Raw genomic sequence first — 17477 nt, 5'->3', positions numbered from 1 at the left:
CGGCGAGTATGAAAACCCTCGTCTACAAGATGGAGAGCTACCAAGGGGATAAGGCTGCAGAGGGTATTATTGAGGTCAAAGATGACACCCGTAAGGATAACAAAACTGGGCTCGGAAGAAGAACCAAAGCCAGTACTAAAAGGATGCAAATTCAGAGCAAAGAAATTGAGGACATCAAGTGGGCTGAGGAAACTATGGATTAGTTGGAGTTGGAAGCGGCGGAGATGCTTTAGAATTTGACCTAAGTTCGAGCTTCTATTAACCATTTTTGGCTTATAGTCTGTTCTGATATTTTGCTTGTTGGCCTTTTGTTCACCATCTATCTTTTCTTTAGTTGTTTTCTTTTGTTTAGTTGTGTGTTAATGCTTATCTTTTGATCTTCCTTGTGTACTAGGTTTCAAGGACCCATCAAAACCTATTTTCCCTTAATCCAAAACATGATCAACATAACATAATCATGAAAGAAGAAACCAAGCTAGGAAAATGAAGGCACCCAACAATGATGGACCAAAACCATACTACAGAAGCTCATCCCTCACTAATTACCAAATCAAAAACAATCTACAGATAAATGATAAGACTCTGCCAGCTCAAAGCAACCATCATTACACAATCATGCAAGTAAACGGTGAACTGGGAAGGCAACCAAGAAATGATAACCAAACCGTCCTACACAAACTTACCTCAACATGATTACCAATTGAAATCACCAACTTGCAGAGTGAAATGAGAATAATATGCCAATTCCAAACAACAGACACACAAGTAATGATAAAAAATAATGATCAACTCGAGCCTGAATATTCATATTGCCAACTCACTAATAATAGAAGAATAATATCATGAGAAATAGGAGGCATCAGTCCCATGAAAAATTAAATACATCACAACCAACCAAGCAAGGGTAAACCAAAAAAATTGCTCAACCAATTCAACAGATAGGGTACAGACCAAACGAATGCAGCACCAAAACCCTCCTTGCTCCATGTGGAAATACTTACCAAGTATGACATCAAAAAAAATGTTGCAATAAGGCCAGACAACACCCTCCCTGATGTAATACGTGAAAGAAATACCCAATAAGGAGTGTGATGAAGGCTACAGACCGCGGTCAATCAAACTTAAAAAAGAATACTAATGCAAGAAGCGGGAATATCCCGAGGGAGGACTTCCAAATACTCAGCACATTCAACAATAGCCCTGTTAGCCAAATAATATGCAATAATATTTATTTCCCTATAATAGTGAGATATAGTAAAGGTATAAAAACACTTCAATTGTGCAAGAATACGCTCTAACAAGTACTGTAAATGCAAGGAAACACACTTCTTAGCAGAGATCGACTGAAAGACTAGCATTGAATCCCCTTTAAAGATAATATCTTTGATGCCCAAAGAGATGGCAAGATCAAGACCAAAAGATAATGCCTGAAATTTAGAAGCATTGTTAGAACCGACACCAATAAATTTACCCACAGCTTTAACAATCTTAGAATTATGATCAAAGATGACCACCCCAATCCTTGACTTCCCCGGATTACCCTTAGCAGCCCCGTCAAAATTTAATTTGAATGATAATTGGGGGGGAGGCATCCATTTAGCTAACCTACGTTTGGCAATTGAGGATAATCCAACTGCTAAATACCCATGAGATGGAATGGCTCAAAGAGGCCCCCATTTCCAAGTTACCCAATTGTCCCAATGGGAAAAGGACCTCAAATGTTCCAAGTTTTTGTAAATATAATTCAAGCACATCCTCTAATGAAGCAGATTTACTCTTAAAAATCCTAGAGTTCCTCTCCAACCAGATGTTCCAAATGACAATAGAAGGAGCCACTATCCAAAGTGAGGAATAAAAAGAGGATGAAAACAACAAAGGCCAAGCCAAGAAATGAGACAATAAATTAGGACCAATGGCAGAAGACCAACCAAGCATACCAAGAAACTAGTACCAACAATCCAGAGCAAATAGACAATGCAAGAATACATGATCCATGGATTCCATATAGTATCCACAAAACATACAAGGGAAAACTGCAGTAATGCCAAGCCTATCCAATCTCATCCTGGTGAGAACTCTATCTTGAACTATGAGCCAAGCAAAAGACCTAGCTTTAGGGAGGCAAGCCAAATTCCAGAAAAGCTAAGAAGGCCAAGGGGAGGAAGAAGAGGAATGGGACAAGGACTTATATCCCTCCTTTACTGAATAAGAACCTGAAGCACTCTTAGTCCAAACCAAGATATCATCCTTATCTTGAAATACAAGAGATCTTTTCTGAAGCTTTACCTCAAAAGCCACTCTGAGATAATTAACTATGGGCAAAAAAGAAATAGACTTCCATTTGGACACTGGGTAAGGACACGAGGAATCAATATCAAAATAATTAGCAATAAAAACCCCCCAAAGACCGGAAAGAATATCAGACAAAGGAGACCAATCCCGAATGGAAGATAATGCAGGATGACCATTCCAAACTTCATCCCAAAAACCAGGCCTTCTTCCCATTATGGAAAACCCAAGAAAGATGCGGAAGGATAACCGGTCTACAGCAAACCAGGAAATTCCAAAAAGTTGATCCTTTCAGAAGAGATGAGGCTGTAAAAATCCTTCTCTAGTAGCCCCCCTTAGTACTTAGTGAACATAATGGAAGCTCATTTATTCGAAGGATCCATCTAAAGTTTCCAAACACCAAGGCTTTAATTTGGGAAACCAAATCTCGGATACTCGCACCCCCCAGCTCTTTAGGAAGGCAAACTTTATCCCAGACTAAGAGGGGAAGCTTCTTTTTACCCCCAATGTTATCATTCCAAAGAAAGGATGTTATAGACACCTTGAGATCTTGGACAACTTTGGGGGGAGTTTTCAAAATAGACGTCAAGTAAGTAGGAATATCATTAAGAACTGACTTAATCAAAAGAATCTTACCAGCTAATGTGAGCCATTTATGATTCTAGGAAGAAATTCTGGAAGATATCGCATGGACCACTTTATCCCAAAAAATAGCTTTATCTTAACCAACAAAAAAAAGGAATGCCTAAGTACTTACAAAGGAAGGCACCCACTTGAAAACCCCAAAATTGAGTGAGCTTATTCTTAACTAGAGGGGATACGTTTAGAAAAAAGACCTTTGATTTCAAATTATTAACTTTCTACCCAGAAAAAGAAGAGTAATTAGCAATAATCTTCTTGATAACTCTAGCCTCTATCAAAGAGGCTGAACCAAAAAGAAGAGTATCAGCCGCAAAAAGACAATGGGATTGCGAAGAAGGATATCCATCTATTTTAATATCACTCCACAGATGATCTAGCATCAGAAATGGCCCTGCTTAAAGCCTCAGCCAAAAGTATAAACAAAAAAGGGGAAAGAGGATCTCCTTGCCTAACCCCTCGAGAGGAAGAAAAATACCCAGAAGGAGCCATTAATCAAAACTGAAAAACGAGTAGAAGATATGCAAGAAAAGACCCATTTAATCCAACTATGAGAAAACCCAAAGCGATTCAGAATGACAACAAGAGACTACCTAAGCATGTCAAGTTTGAGAATCATAGCCGGAATCTTCTAAAGCGAAATAGAATGCAGAATCTCATTAGCTACAATTGCACCCTCCAGGGTTTCCCTACCAAGCACAAAGCCACCCTGATCAATAGATACAATCCTAGGAAGGAGCTTAGCCAACCTAACAGAAATTGCCTTCGTAATAATCTTATATAAAGTATTGCAAAGAGCAATAGTGCGAAAATCATAAAAAGGAGCTAGGATTATCCACCTTAGGAATAATGGCAATAAGAGTAGTGTTGAGTTCTTTCAAAATAGTTTTATTCTGCCTAGACTCTTCCAGGGCTAATAAGACATCATTCCCCACAAAGTCCCAAAACTTTTGAAAAAATAAAACCGTAAACCCGTCCAGACCCAGAGCCTTTTCCGGATGCATGGGAAAGACCACTACCCTTAATTCATCCAAAGAAACAAGATCCATAAGCAACCTATTGTCCTCTTGACTAACAAGTGGGGTGACCGAATTAACAAAGGTATTATCCAAGGAAACAGGCTCAGCTGAAAGCAGAGACTTAAAAAAATTCACTGCTTCAGAAGCAATACCATCCTCATCTGACAAACTCCTCCCATTAGAATCATAAATACAAGATATTCTATTGCGCTGCCTCCTAAGCTTAGTTGAAGAGTGAAAAAATTTGGTATTCCTATCCCGCTCTGATAACCAAAGATCCCTAGATTTCTACCTCCAACAAACTACTATTCATAGCGATGTTTACAATTTTAGAATAGTAAATTATTGACAATTCCTGGGGCTACTCTAATTGTCTTTTCTGGTTGGAACGTGTTCAACACTGCATAGATGCTTCTGCGTCTCTTCCATGCCGTTTCCAAGGCAATCCACATTCAGTCATTTTATGCTTTGCGCATTCTATATAATCACCCTCCGCTTTCCTTGTTATATCCTGCTTTCCTTGGATTTCTTTCATTGTTCTGTTGTCTTCATGGCATCTACTTCCAGACAACCACAGGTTGAGCTTAGGCATGCTTTTGAAGAAGTTGCACCATATGCATCTACTTCTGGTAGATCCGCAATGCTTGTGAAAAAGCTGCCCTACGATGTCTTTATTAATCATCGTGGCCCTGATGTCAAACACACTCTCGCAGCCACTGTGTATAACACCCTCACTGGCATGGGATTGAGAGTTTTTCTTGATTCTCAAAAGCTTGAATTAGGGGATTTCTTGCCTACAGAAATAGAAGATGTTATGCGCGGTGCTTCGTTCCATATAGCTATATTTTCCCCGAATTATGCACAATCCCCATGGTGTTTGGCAGAGCTTTCATTTATGCTCAGAACGGGTGTCCAAATTGTTCCTTTTTTCTACGATGTTCAGCCTGATGATGTCCGATATGCAAAAGGAGTCTATGCTGATGCATTTTCTAGGCACAAAATGAAGGGTAGATACAGCACAGAAAAGCTGTAGGAGTGGAAGAATGTGTTCAACAGTGTTTCCTACAATGTCGGCTACATCGTTAAAGTTAATAAGTGAGTACTAAATATTTTGTGTCCGCCAGTTATATTTTTCTTATCAGTCATCTTATGCATTTGGTGACTTCATTTATTTCATGTTTTTCTGTCTCGTTCAGTTGATGAGAAGAGGCTGCTCAAGAATATTGTTGATTGTGTTTCGAAAGTAATAAAAATATGCCATTTGTGGTTGCCAAACATCCAGTTGGTCTAGGTGAAGCTGTCATAGACTTTGAGAAAAAACTTGATAGCCATCTCACTGTACAAATTGTTGGAATCTGGGGCATGGATGGTTCCGGGAAAACCACTCTTGCTAAATAGTTATATAACAATAAATGTAAAATTATGGAAAGATCTAGTTTTTTATTTGATGTAAGAGATGCTGCTTCGAAAATTGTATTGTATACAAAACAGGAAAAGCTTATAGAAGACCTTGCTCTCCATGGTGTTTCAATTGAAAATATAGTAGAATGGAAGGGGATTCTTGCAAACCGTTTGAGATCTAGTAGGGTGCTCATTGTTCTTGATGATATGGAGACTATAGATCAATTGGATGCCTTAGTGCCTGACAAGGGTAGTCTTGGATGGGGTAGCTTGGTTGTAGTCACCACACGAGAATGTCACGTGCTTCAAGGTTGGGTATCTCGTTTACTTATAAAATGAAAGCACTAGATTCAGCTCGTGCCAAGCAGCTCTTTTGTTGGCATGCATCCTTGAATTTAGGGATTTGGTTGAAAATTTTTAGATGTCTGTAAGGGATTAACATTATTTCTAAAGATTTTTGGAGCACAATTATATGGTATATCTAACAAAGATTAGTGGGAATTTAAATTGTTAGGGATTTGGTTGAAAATTTCTAGATGTTTGTAAGGGATTAACATTATTTCTAAATAGTTTTGGAGCACAATTATATGGTATATCTAACAAAGATTACTGAGAATTTAAATTGCATAAAATTTTTAGAATGCTAGATATAAAAATTGAGGAAAAATTTAAAGTTATGATGTCCAAGATGATGAAGAGAAGAAAACATTTTTAGATTATGCATGTTTCTTTATTGGAGAGAAGAAAACTTCAGCCATTGCAGTTTGGGAGGGATCAGGGTGGAGTGCTTTACATAGGTGGAAAAAGATTTTTAAAAAATGTTGTGTTGAACTTAATGATTATGACTGCATATGAATGCATGATCACTTGAGCGATTTGAAAAGAAAAATTGCAAACAAAGAGTCACCCTACCATCTTTGGTTTCCCCAATAGATCATTAATGTTGATAACAAAAGATGTGTAAGATTAGTATTTTCTTTGGTTTCCTCTCTAAATATTAATGTCACGACCTTCTTTATCTACTTGAAGTTGTTTTACTTGTCTTCATGGAGTTTACTTTTTTCATAATTTTTTATTTCGTCATTTTCTTCTTTTGAAAAGAGAATTTGCATTCGAAGAATAATGGGCACAACTAGTGGATCCACAAGCAAGGTTGAGCTTCTTCGATGTTCTCAAGGAGGAGAGCTTATATTTAACACAAGTAGATAAAATCATAGCTTCACACCCAACTACCCAACTTGCTTGGATTAAAAAAAATTCAACTCAGCGGAAATGATTATACTCAAGTCATTAGAGATACATCAACAAAGCAACTTTACAAAAATGACAATGACAACTTATTGGTATAACTTATCTCAATGACATCCTATTGGTATAACAAATCTTATTGAATTGAAATAGACCTAACCCTAACTCCTAAGACTCAAAACACTGAATTGACAAATTGACAAATTGACTAGACCTTAGGTGCTCGTGCACCAAACACCCGGGCTTGAAAATTTTTGAAGTCCCTTGGAAACTAGATTGGTCGTGTCCATCTCTAACCTTTCAAGGTGTCATCCCTACTTGAGTGCCTTGAACTCATTTCTCCATCACAAGTGCTTCATGCTTGCCATATATTTCCTTTGACTCTTACCAAACACTCCCAACTCCTTGTCCAATCACTTGTCCTTTATGCCTCGAGATCTTTGCCACTGGAACCCCTAATCCACCATGTTTATCAAACCCAAAATACTCTATTACTGCAGAACATGATTTCTTACCAGCTTCTTTTTCCACTATAGGAAAAATTAGAGTCCCAACAAAGATTGCCTTATCCTCCTTCCACCCACCTTGTGGCTGCACATACATCTGATCTTTGGCCTTTATTTGGTCTATTTTAGGTATCAACACCTTACCTCTGTCATCCATAACTAGAATAGTCCGCAAACCTTCTGATTTGGTATCTCCAAACATAGGATTGACTGCAACTTTTCTTGACCCATCTTCGCTTACTTTCACCAACTCCTTGCCAACCAAGATGATTTTTTTTGCCTTGACTCTTGCTTCTTTAGTCTCCTACAATGGGGTTAATACAAAAGTGTTTCCATCCTTCTTAATGGTATAGGTATTCCTTCTACCATCATAAAGTGTTTCCTATCAAATTTCCATGGCCTTCCAAGAAGTAGATGGCAACAATCCATGGGTAAAATATCACAAAGTACCCTATCTTTGTATCCTCCAATCTATAACTCAACATAGGCTTTTTCATTTACCAAAAGTGACTGATTATCATTTACCCAAGATGCTCTATATGGGGCTTCATGAGGAATTCTTTCTACTTTCAGTTTATCTACCATCTCTCTAGACACCATATTATTAGTGGAACCCAAATATATTACTACCTTGCATACCATACCTTTACATTTGCACGTGGTCCTTAACAATCTCCTTCTTTGAGGCATCTACTTCTCCTTAGATTCCTTCAAAAGTGTTCTTCTCAGCATCAATGATTCACCTACTTCTAGAGCAACAACATAATTTGGAGGGCTGACACTTTCACTGTCATCTTCTTGCACAATTTGGACTCTCTTTTTGCCTCTTCTTTCACCACCACTTGATGTAGACCCTTGTCTCTCAGGACAATTGAATGTTGGATGTCCAAACTCTTGACAATTATAGCACCTACCTAAAAAAATATTGGAATTCCTACCTCCACCAAATTTGCTTCTTGTACCTCTACCTCTGAAATTTGCACCTTGCTCCTGAGTTTTGTTTTCATCTTCTTGGCTTTCATTTGATTGTCTTGAAGTAGAAAATGTTCCTCTGCCCCTACTTGACTTATCTCATCTTCTCTTCAACTTTTCTTCCACTTTAATTGCCAATTGAAAGTATGCATCCGTCGTCCTTGGATTTGCCACAGCTAGTTCAATCCTGAATGTTAAATTTAAGTCCATCAAGGTATCTAGCAACCTTTTCAACCTCATATTCCATCTTACCTGATCTTATGCTCAATTTGTAAAATTCATCAGTATAAGTTTTGACATCTAACTCTTTTTTGTTTCAAACCTTGGAGTTTCTTATACAATTGAACTTCACAGTCTTTAGGAAGAAACTTACCCTTAAGTTAAGCAACCATTTTGTCACAAGAAACTATTTTTATCTTACCTCTCTGCCTCCTTTCAGCTTGTTCATAGTCCCACCATAATAATGCATGTTATTTCAGCTTTGTCTTTGCTATCTTCACATGCTTTTCATCGGGAACATCTTCACATTCAAAGTGATTGTCCATAGCTACAATCCAATCTAGAAGCCCTTCTTCATCCAAATTACCTCCATCCATAGGCAATTCAAATTTCTCCTTATGTTTATCACCTTGAATTGTTTTTAGAAGTCTAATTGTCCTCTATTCCTCAGGGTCAAATAGATCTTCTCCTTCTCTTTCCTAGAACTCTTCTTCTTCCTCTTCACTCACATCTCCCAAATCAACATTCCTTCTTTGATTAGACTCTAAGGCTTCAAGCCTTGCCAACACAACATTGTAGGACTCTTGCAACCTTGTATTTTTCTCTCTCAAATCCTGCAACTCTCTGGTAGTACCAACATTCTTAGGAGGCATATTGACTGTAATCATTTACTCACTCTTCTCTCAGACTTCAAGTATCTCCTTAAGGAATCTACCCCCTTTCTTTGATACCACTAGATGCAATAAAAAAACCCCTTCCCTTCAATCTTACAAAATTAGTGACACAACATACCCTTACAGAGACTCTCTGCCACAACACAAACAACCAGATTTCAACAAAACCTAAGCTTATGTGCCAAATCATCCCTCTTGGGTCCTCACACCAGGTTTCAAGGTGTTATGACAATTGAGTCAAGGAGAAACAGTCAGATTTATGTTAGAACTACAAAACCTTTTACGAGTTAAGTATTTCGATCATCAGGAACAAAAGGTAACACAATGCACGTTTGAATTCATACAATAATATGCAAATACAATAAATAGGATAAACTACAGAAACAAAGTGGAGACAACCTTGCAATTTGGTGCCAACAACTTCAAATTTGAAGAAAAAATAGTTACAAAATTACATAGCAGAATTCTCCTAGTTCTCCACCTCTCTCCCTTGTTCTCTACCCGTTGCTCATACAATTTCAACCAAATTTGAACTTACCCCTGTAACCGTTGGAATGCATGACTGTTCAAATTCCATATTTGATAAATCGTTGTTGAACACAGGTGTTGGAATAGAAATGTCGATCTGCTAAATCAAGGTTGGGTACTGATGTCAAAATAGCAACTCTGATCATGATTTTTTGATCGCTCATCGGAATAACTCTTCAAGGTGGAGTAACAATTTTATGTAATTCCAACAGAACAAGCTACCCCAATATCACTCATTTCGGTATAGCTTATGTTGAGCAAGACATTTAAAGGTCTATCGGTATAACCCATCGAAGTCAGCTAAACAACATTTTGTAATCCCGATAGTGTAAATTATCCCGATGACAACCTTATCGGGTTAACTGTTTCGATGACAACTTTTCTTCACAATGATGCTCTATTGGGTTAACTATCCCGATGCCAAAATTGATACCTTATTTGAATAACTATTCAAAGTCAGTCGAACAGAATTTTGCAAATCCGATACTATAAACTATCCCGATAACCACAATGATACCCTATCTGTTTAACTTATCCCAATAATAGTAATGACATTTTTTTACCGCAATGACATCTTATCGGTATAACTTATCCCAATGACAAAAATGACAACTTTTTGAGCAACTTTATAAATTTGAAAATCATGACTCCAATTTTGACAAATAGACCCAAAAACAGGAAATAACATTATGAATGGTCTCAACAGACCTTATTGAATCAAAACAAACCTAACCCTAACTCTTAAGACTCAAAACACCAAATTGACAAATTGACTAGACCTTAGGTGCTCTTGCACCAAACTCTTCTGCAACACTTCTACTTGTAGGGATGTTTAGAACTCGCTTTAAACTCAGACCTTTTTGAAAACATGACAAAAGTTGAGTATTTGAATTTTGCAATGTTGAAAGAGTTTCCTTATCACATCAAAAATCAGGCCTCCTTGAGAGAGCTTGATTTAAGTGGTATTAGCATAAGGGGAATACCAATGAACATCAGTCAATTGAGCAAGTTGCAAAAGTTTTATGTGGGAGGAATGTGTTGCTGACGAGCTTGCCGACAACCCTTGGAGATCTGTTCACCTTGACTGCTCTTATAATTGATGGTTGTTCAAAGCTGGAATGCTTGCCGGACTCTATGGGCCGTCTAAATCTCGTACAGAGTTTAGAAATAAGCCACTCAGGACTGAAATCCTTACCTAAATCTGTTAGGCGACTGAATGATTGCAAAAACTTTGTAATAAAGGAGTGCCTAATCAGCGATTTGAATCTCAGTTCTTTGCCGAGGATGTTGGATCTTAATTCTGAACCTCCGCCTTCATTGTGCAACCTTAAGGAGATATGTCTCAATACAACTCAAGTGTCCAAGATTCCCATCTCTGAAGAATGTTTTCCGAGCATTGACAGACTCCATCTTTATTGCAATAACCATCTAACGGAGATAGAATTCCTTCCAACTACAGTCAAGGAAATAGTTTTATCCACCTCTAAAATGGCGAGGAACATCAACGGTATTGCTAGCCTCCTTATCATTCAAGATCTGACGATAACATTCAAGATTATGATAAAAGAGAATATCTGTACTTCGAGAAGGGTAAATGGGTATTGATTTGGGTCGTCACACGAAGTTATAGGTTTCACATGGGAAACAAGCTCAAAATTAAGACCTACGATGATGACACAGAAGTAGAAGTGGAGAGAGGAATGGTTGTAGTGGGAGAAGAGGAGAGAGTTGTAGAGGCTTCCCACGTCTTATGGGACTATGTATGAATTATAAAATTTGTTTCTAATTTAACAATTTAGATAAATATATGTGTTCATATTTTAAATATATTTATTTTACCATTATTAATAACTTTATCGGATGTTTTTTTTTTTATTATTGATTAGATTATTTTAATTTTTTCTTCCCTATAGTATTATTAAATACTATAAGATAGTGGAAATATTTTTATTTTTTTTAACACTTTATTTCTTAATTACAAAGATAGTTTTTTATTTTTTATATTTTTAGTTTTATTAAAAATTATTATTTAAAAGAGTTTTTATGTTTTTTTTTAAAAGTTTATATACTAAACATAAGCAATTGGTTTGTTTGTTGTTGTATAAGATTTATGAAATAAGATCACTTAATAATTAGTATTTGTCTAGTCTTTAATTTTTTAACATAATTTAATTTTTAAATATTTTGATTAATTTTTAATTTAATATTTTATGATAAATTTTATGTCATCTAAACCTGATTTATAAAATTATCTAAAGAAAAATTTATTTTTATTATTTATATAAATATTATTAGTCATAGGTAAGAATTCATAAATATAAATAATAAAAATACAAGCTATTGAATTAAATTTTAATACTACAATAGAAATTTTATAATTTTATTAAAAAATAATAATTAATTTTAACTTATCGAAAGAATATAAATTTATTTAATATTAATTTTATAATAAAGATCATGGTGAAATTTAGCTGTCATAGCTTAGAATTAATCTCACTTTATTTAGTGGTTGCTTTGTTTCTTTCTTGGTTATGCACTTCTTGGAACCTAAATCTTGCCCCCATTTTTTATTAACCTTTTTTTCTTGTGCATTGAAAAATTTATGCTCAAAAATTTCTTAATTTTCCATGAATTGAGACATGTGTCCTCAAAATAGGGATGACTTCTAAAGGAGCTTTTAAAAATACATCTATTGAAATTCATTGATATATATGCCCACTTAATAGATACTCCTTTTGAAGGATGTATCATGAAAAGTACACATAAGATTCAAAAGACCTAATGTTGAATTCAATAATAAGGATAGGTACACATAAATTAACAACATAAAAAATGTGTGCAACCACAACAATGATAAATTAAACACACTTAAAAATTATTAAATTTTGACACTTCTAAATGATCGATAACAAAAATGGTTATATTGCATAAGCTATAGTAACTTATGATTCACAAAGCAACAACTAAAGCCATTGATTTGATATCACTCACTTATTATCCTTTACCACTCCTAAAATGTAAAAGATGAATTATAGATATATATGTTTATAATACGTAACAAACATGCTTATATAGATGCAAGACCCTTCTATTTTGTGCAATCATTTTTTTTTGTTTTCTTATCCAAACTTCTAAAATTATCTTTGAAGCACAATTTTTTTTGTGCAAGCTTATGCACATGTTTTTTCTTAAATATAGACCTTACATTATATTATGTCTAACAGAAGCTTCCACATATATATATGTATTTAGATTTTAACATTTTTTTTTTGTATTAGAAATAAGGAGATCAAAAATACAAGAGATCACAGAGTATCAGAGTTCAGAGGCCAAGCCTCACACCATCAAAAATGAAGTATATACAACGAATCAGCAGGACAAAATCATAAACCAAGACACCTAGTAAAGCACTTCATCTCAGGTATCCACCCAAGCCACCCATCCCATGGAGCCATCCATCCATACCATGCTTTTCTGATCTTGGATTTGTTTCAGCGTGTAAACCATCTCACTATTAGCATTGTGAGGTCTTCTTTTAATCTCCTTGCTAATTCTGCTGAAGGTTTGATTGAAAGCATGTATATTATCCAGGTGCAGCCTCCAGAAATATCCATTTTTAACCTCATTTGTAAAAAAGGTAGCATGACCATCCTTGAGCAGCCTTTTAAATTATCCTTGTTGATTTTCATGGTCATCTGAATCTGCGAAAAATTTTTAAAGTATGTGAGACTTCGAAAAGACTCAGTAAGCATTCTAGGGATATTTTGAAATCTTTCTTCATTTCTACACTTCCAAATTTGCCATAAAATGTTAGATGAGGTAATATCCCAAAACATATTAACATCTTTTCTAGCTTTAGATATAAAACCAGTAATAACTTCAAAAAAATTGAAATTAGAAGGGATAGAAATACCAAACATTAACCAAATCTCTTTGGAAAAACTACACTCAAAGAAGATATGCTTCCCCGTTTCTGGGGTTCTGCAAATGCCGCAATAGTTAATATCAGAGAAAGAGTTCCTAATAGGCAGCTTATTGAGAATAAGTAACCATTTAAAATATTTAATTTTAGGATCAATAGAACTTTTCCAAAGATAATTAAAAACTTTCTTCCAAGAAGAAATATCCAAATCAGTATTCCAAATATTGTTAATATGATTGATGATGTCAACATTATAATTTAAAACAGAATAAATATTCTTGGCTTTAAGTTTGGAGATGGTGATACCATCAGGCCATTTTATCTTCAAATAATTATTAGAGTCCACATGACATAGGGTAGGAAAGTCTTTACTAGCTTTAACAATCATACTATAAGTCTTTTTATGAGAATCAGGAAGCTTAAATTTATTCTTTAATTCATCCCAAGGGATAAGTCTATCCATTTCAAAGATATCAATGAATTGCTTGATTCCAAGGTTAGCCCAATATTTAGCTGAGCACCCTTGGGTAAGAGCAAGGGGTTTATTACCAAGCTTAAGGTTCCACCAAATGGATCTTTCACCATGGAGGGTTTTATTATCATAGAAGTCTTTGTTAGTGATGAATTGCCTAACATGGTTCCAGGCTTTCCAGATGGATTTAAAAACCGCCGAGCCTTGAACTATAATAGGAAATTCACCACAAATGAGATCAATGAGAGGAAGATTTTTCCAGAATTTAGCATTTTTAGGACATCCCCTCTCAATATTATTACGAATCAAAACTTTCCAAGGATCATCTCCCTCTAAGGCATGAAAGATCCATTTGGAGGCCAAAGCAAGACCGCAAAGTCTTAGATCTTTCAACCCTAGGCCCCCAAGGAGCTTATCAACATGACACCATTTCCAATTGACAGAGTGCAGCTTTTTATTTCCCTTCCCATCAGACCAGAGATAATTTCTAATAGCTTTCTGGATTTCCAAAACTTGGTAGTCATTAAACATCCAAGCAGAGGCATAATATATGTTGTAAGAAGACATAATTTTTTGGCAAACTTGGATTCTTCTAGCAAGAGATAGAGACCTATTGTGCCACTTGTTTAGCTTATTATGGATCTTATCCTTGACCCAACCCCACATCTCTTTTAAAGAGGGATTAACAGAAAAGGGGATACCCAAATATCTGACAACTTTAGAGGGGCCACCCCATTGGAAATCAAATTTACTAAACCACACAGGAGGTTGATCATCCCAACCAAGACAAATAGATTTGGCATGGGATAATCTAGCTCCAGAAATTTTACAGAAGAAATTAAGTTTATTGATCATGGCAACAAAATTCTCTTCAGAGGCTTCATGAAACAGAGAAGTATCATCAGCAAACTGACAGTTTATAATTTCCTTATTATTAGGAAGGATGATGCCTTTAACAGTAGGGGATAAAGTGTTGTCCCTAAGAATATAAAAAAGAGCTTCAGAAGCAATAACAAAAAGAGCGGGAGCAAGAGGGCACCCTTGTCTAATCAATCTTCCCAAAGGGAAGATGGTAGACAGGGATCCGTTAACATCAATTTGAGCATGAGCATCCTTGAGAAGCATTTTCACAATACCACAAAAGAAGGATGGGAAACCAAAAGCCTCGAGCATCATATTAATAAAATTCTATTCAATTCTGTCATAAGCCTTCTCAAAATCCAGTAAAAACATAGAAACATTTTGATTAGTATGCTTAGCCCAATTAAGAGCTTCCCAACTAGTAATAAGATTCTCTAATATATATCTACCCTTCACAAATCCAGTTTGGGTAGGGCAAACAAATTTGGGGAGAATGGCTTCAAGCCTAGTTGACATAATCTTAGCCAAAATTTTATAAGAAACATTTAAAAGAGTTATAGGCCTCCAATTCTTAATAAGGGATTTCTTTTAACATTAGTATTAATTATTTGATTAGTAATTATTGTATTCTAAAATCATTTAATAATACATGTTTCTTTGAAATAGTTTGTCATTATTCTTTAGTCTATATCATTTATAGCACATTTAGAATAATTGAAGTATAAATCATGATATTAAAATGTGTAGTACCTACCACTATATTTGAGTAAATCCTTATGAGACAAGCTTACTTGCAATTTGCATCTTTCATGTAAGTTATGTTGCAGCCTTTATTATGACCTATACAAATTACTACAAATATAAATAGCTTCATGGTGTCTCAAAGATTTAATGGCCATTAGCATTTGTCAATAATCTAGGTCACTACTCTCTATGATCACATTAAGAACCTTGCACATTTATCCTTCAATGTGTTGAAGACCTCACAAACTTATTTTTAATGTCACTTCAAAAGAACTCTATGCAATCTATTAAGAACGACTTGTACTATTTACATCTTTGTATCCAATATATAATTTAGAGAGAGGGAGTACAAAAATCATGAACATCACACAAACAAAAATATTGTATCTATCATTGGTGTTTCTTTGTGTAACTGATAACACCATTTTTGGCACACAAGAGTTTGGAGTAGTTTCTAAATTTGATGTAGGTCCACTTCCATCATGCATGGACTCACACACACAAACATTCAAATATATAAATATACATATAAGGTTCCCTCAAACTCCCAAATCATAGACACCAATTTATTCAATGACAATCCATACTGAGATTCGCATACATAAGGATCCATCATGTTGTCTCTAACCATTGTAAGGTTTATAATTCTGGATCATGGTCCCATGAACTCTTTGGGCAACCATCCATGTTCAATTTAACACCAAATTGCTTACTAGTCTTCAAAAATAAAATTTCACAATACATGTATTCTTCAAATTTGTCAACAACTACAAGAAAACCATTTAGCAAGAAATTAAAGATAAAAGTTCTTCTCATACAAAGCACCATCTCAAAGCAAGAAGCTAACTTGATATGATGAAATTCCTCCATCCTTCGGTGCCACCAACCTCTAAATATGATCCTATTACAAATTATCCATTTGATGTTTTAGGTAAGTCTTTAGAGCACTCATGAGACACAACAAAGATAGTCCCAAAAGTCTAAATATGGCTATTTGAACATCCATTCAAATCTTCAAAGGTTCTATAAATATAATATATTTGACTCCAAAAGCACAAACATTTGACGATATTTAGAAATAGAATGTATAGAATTCAGAGAATAGACAGAAGATGTAATCAGCATTAGAGGGAGAAAGGTGTTTGCACCCATTATGATAAAAAAATAATTCAAAATACTCAAATAAACCCAATTTTATAACACTCAAGTCATCATATAAACACGACTCACTATAATATATGAAATTTACAGGCTTCCACTCCAAGGAACAAAAACCAGTGTGTCTCAACCTTCAGGAGAAGAATTGACAAAAAAAATATTGAAACAAATACAACTTTCTCTTTATTAAGTCTGTGTAGATCCACGTTCACTGTTCATTTTCTTCACCTGCAGGATCTTCCAAAACTAACCTTCTACAATGCTAAATCTCCAATTTTTAACAAAAACTAATAGAGTGATACAAAGGCCAAAAGCTGCACTCTTTAAACATTTTGTTAATTAATGTCTGGTCAAATTCTGCACCCCTTCAAATGCTTTATCGCAGACTGTTTATGTTTTGCAAATTATTGAGTTATGCTCTTCACCTCTCTCCGATTGTTCCAGACAACAAATTGACGTGATCTATTCTCTAAACACCTAAAGGAACGTTGTCTCTGATGGTAAGGTAAGAACTTGATTGCTTTATTTGATGACAGCAATACATATTTAAACGGTGCAAAATAGTTGCTAGACTATTGCCAACTGTAAAAGCATTACTGCACAGCATAACAGAATGTGATATACCAACAAATGCAATTTTGAGTTTTAAGTAATCAGTTTGTTCATTTGTTAGATTCAAGCTTTTAGTTGTTAGCTTGGAGATTAATTTATGGAGTTAGATCTTTTTTCTATAATTTTCTTAAATGTTAATTAGTTTTATACAATTAATCTACATTTTTGTTGTTCTAACATTCAGTCATTCAAATCAATCAAATGATTAACATT

The 17477-nt window shown here is 35.2% G+C and overlaps 1 protein-coding gene across 1 annotated transcript; it reads left to right on the top strand.

The window, feature by feature from the left end:
- The first annotated feature begins 4497 nt into the window (after positions 1–4497).
- On the top strand, positions 4498–4980 carry LOC131058115 (probable 2' cyclic ADP-D-ribose synthase BdTIR). Its single transcript, XM_057992116.2, has one exon. The coding sequence runs from the start codon at positions 4498–4500 to the stop codon at positions 4978–4980; it is 483 nt and encodes a 160-aa protein (XP_057848099.2).
- The last annotated feature ends 12497 nt before the right edge of the window (positions 4981–17477 follow it).

The sequence above is a fragment of the Cryptomeria japonica genome, chromosome 7, assembly GCF_030272615.1.
Source record: "Cryptomeria japonica chromosome 7, Sugi_1.0, whole genome shotgun sequence".
Lineage (NCBI taxonomy): Eukaryota > Viridiplantae > Streptophyta > Pinopsida > Cupressales > Cupressaceae > Cryptomeria > Cryptomeria japonica.
The sequence above is the reverse complement of the archived record's forward strand: the minus strand, read 5'-3'. Positions and strand labels throughout refer to the sequence as shown.

Bases quoted from the DNA above. Each gene is read 5' to 3' on its own strand.
- LOC131058115 (XM_057992116.2), top strand. From the start codon at position 4,498: ATGGCATCTACTTCCAGACAACCACAGGTTGAGCTTAGGCATGCTTTT.